General features: G+C 63.7%; 1 protein-coding gene across 1 annotated transcript; it reads right to left on the bottom strand.

Annotated features, from left to right (window-relative positions):
• Nucleotides 1–368: 368 nt before the first annotated feature.
• Nucleotides 369–1876, bottom strand: PtA15_9A673 (uncharacterized protein; the record flags this gene model as incomplete). The annotated part of the gene is made up of 6 exons (XM_053172907.1): nucleotides 369–391; nucleotides 458–528; nucleotides 601–704; nucleotides 1022–1148; nucleotides 1416–1448; nucleotides 1512–1876. The coding sequence occupies 6 exons, from the start codon at nucleotides 1874–1876 to the stop codon at nucleotides 369–371; spliced, it is 723 nt and encodes a 240-aa protein (XP_053024101.1).
• Nucleotides 1877–2138: the final 262 nt, after the last annotated feature.

Genomic DNA, 2138 nt, shown 5'->3' with positions numbered 1-2138 from the left:
GTTGCCCGCCCGGGCCCGAAATCCTCGGGACGCAGCTCAAGAGAAGTGTGTCTGTGCGGCGGCGCCTTGTCGGCGTGGTCCCCGGGCCGGGTCGAGGCGCAGGGCGACAGGCGCGTCTGTCTGGGTGCGCCGGGCGCGAAGGACGGGGCGCGGGGGGATACAAGACGAGCAGTACACACACACACACATAAACAGGACAGCAGCAGTGCCCGAAGACTACACAGATATGGACAGCAACGAGGGGATGCAGGCACGTATTCAAGGCGGGTGGGGAGGGATATATCTGGACGGATGGGGGAAGCTCTATGGTGAAAGGGGGGGGATATTAAGGTGTCTAAAGAGAGGTGTGTGGGGTTTTTTTGTGGGGGTTACTTGTCGAGTTTCGAGGGTTCTGTAAAAGAGAGAGAGAGAGGGGTCAGAAGACGGGATGGTCAGGGTTGGTGAGTGTGGGACGGACCGCGGTCGGCGAGCGGGAGGGCCTCGTATCTGTGCGGGTAGTCGGGGGACCAGGCGGGGATCTTGGGCGAGCTTCCGGGGGAGACGGGGTGGTGGTGGTGGGGGTCGTCGGGGCAGGGGAGGGGGCAGGGCTGGACGGCGAACTTGAAGTAGAGGAGGCCGGAGGCGGCGAGGCTGTAACCGAGGATCTGGGTGGAGGAGACGTGGGAGCCGAGGAAGAGGACGGAGCCGAGGATGAGGCAGATGTCCTTGAGGATGCCTGGGGTGGAGGAGAAGGTCAGCCCAGCACACACGCGGGGGATGGGTGGGTGGGAGGAGACGGACCGGCAAGGGTGAGGACGAGGGCGTTGGTGGAGCTGACGAGGAAGAGGACGGCGATGTTGAGGGCGAGGGCGAGGAGGATGGAGCCGGCGAGGAGGGGGAGGCCGATGCGGGGGACGATGAGGAAGAGGGGCTGGAGGCCCTCGAAGAGCGGGGCGAGGAGGAGGGCCATGGCGAAGCATATCTTGTGTGTGTGTGTGTGTGTTAGTTCTGTGTGTGTGTAAGTGGGGAGGGGGTTGCTTACGGGGGAGAGGGCGCTGAGTGCGACTAGGGGGTCGACGTTGAGGTCCTGGAGCAGACGCTGGGTGGCGATGAGGCGGGCGACCTCGGCGAGGGAGCCTGCGAGCTGGAAGAGGACGCCGACGAGCACGCTGGGCGAGGGATGTGTCAGCTGGCTGTGTGTGTGTGTGGGGAGGGGCGTGCATACAATTGGATCTCGCCGTATGCGGCGACGGCGACGCCTGAGGAGATGGCGAGGACGACGATGGAGGTGTGGATGGGCGGGGTTTGGCGGTCGAGGATGGCGGTGGCGAGGACGAGGATGACGGGGGTGAAGGCCTTGAGCCTGTGTGTGTGTTAGTTCTGTGTGTGTGAGTGTGAGTGTGTGTGTGTGTGGTTTAAGAGAGAGAGAGACGGACATCTGGACGAAGGAGACGCTGAGGCTGAGATAGCTGTGGACGGAGGAGGGGTCAGCAGATGGATATGGATAGGGTGGCTGTGGGGATGGGGCTTACGCGAGGTTGGAGCAGAGGATGGCGGATGCATAGGCCAGGCCGACGGAGAGCACGTTGCGGGACCAGAAGCGCCAGGTGATGCGGTCGTGGTAGGCGGCGAGCTGGGCGGGGCGGAGGGTGGTGGCGAGGATGCGGGATGTGAGGGAGATGGCTGCGAAGTGGGTGGCGAGGAGGTAGAAGGGGAAGGGGAAGCTGAAGGCGGTGTAGATGGCTTTGTTGAGCAGGGTGAGGGATGCCGAGAGGGTGATGGTGAGCAGCAGGGTGAGGGTGGGTGTGCGGCTGGTGGGGCTGGGGCTGGGGCTGGCGGGGTCGATGGGGATGAGGAGGATGGCGGCGTGGCTGAGCTGCTTGGAGTGGCCGACCATCCTGGCTGGTCCTGGGGCTGGGGCTGGGGCTGGGGCTGGGGCTGGGGCTGGGTGGACGGGCTTAAATTGTATAAGAGTGCAGCCCCGGAGATGGCAAGCTTCCCCCGTGAGCACCCGGAGAATGGCAGCCCAACCTACATAAACCGCAATTGTCGATCGAAAAGGGAGGTCAACCTCACGGGCAAATGGGGCATAAAGTGCCACTATGTACTGCAAGCAGAACAGGCACTGGTACAACAACTGCCGGGCATTTTGGGAAGAC

The sequence above is a fragment of the Puccinia triticina genome, chromosome 9A (genome assembly GCF_026914185.1).
Source record: "Puccinia triticina chromosome 9A, complete sequence".
Taxonomy (NCBI): Eukaryota; Fungi; Basidiomycota; class Pucciniomycetes; order Pucciniales; family Pucciniaceae; genus Puccinia; species Puccinia triticina.
This window is presented reverse-complemented; position numbering and strand designations above follow the sequence as displayed.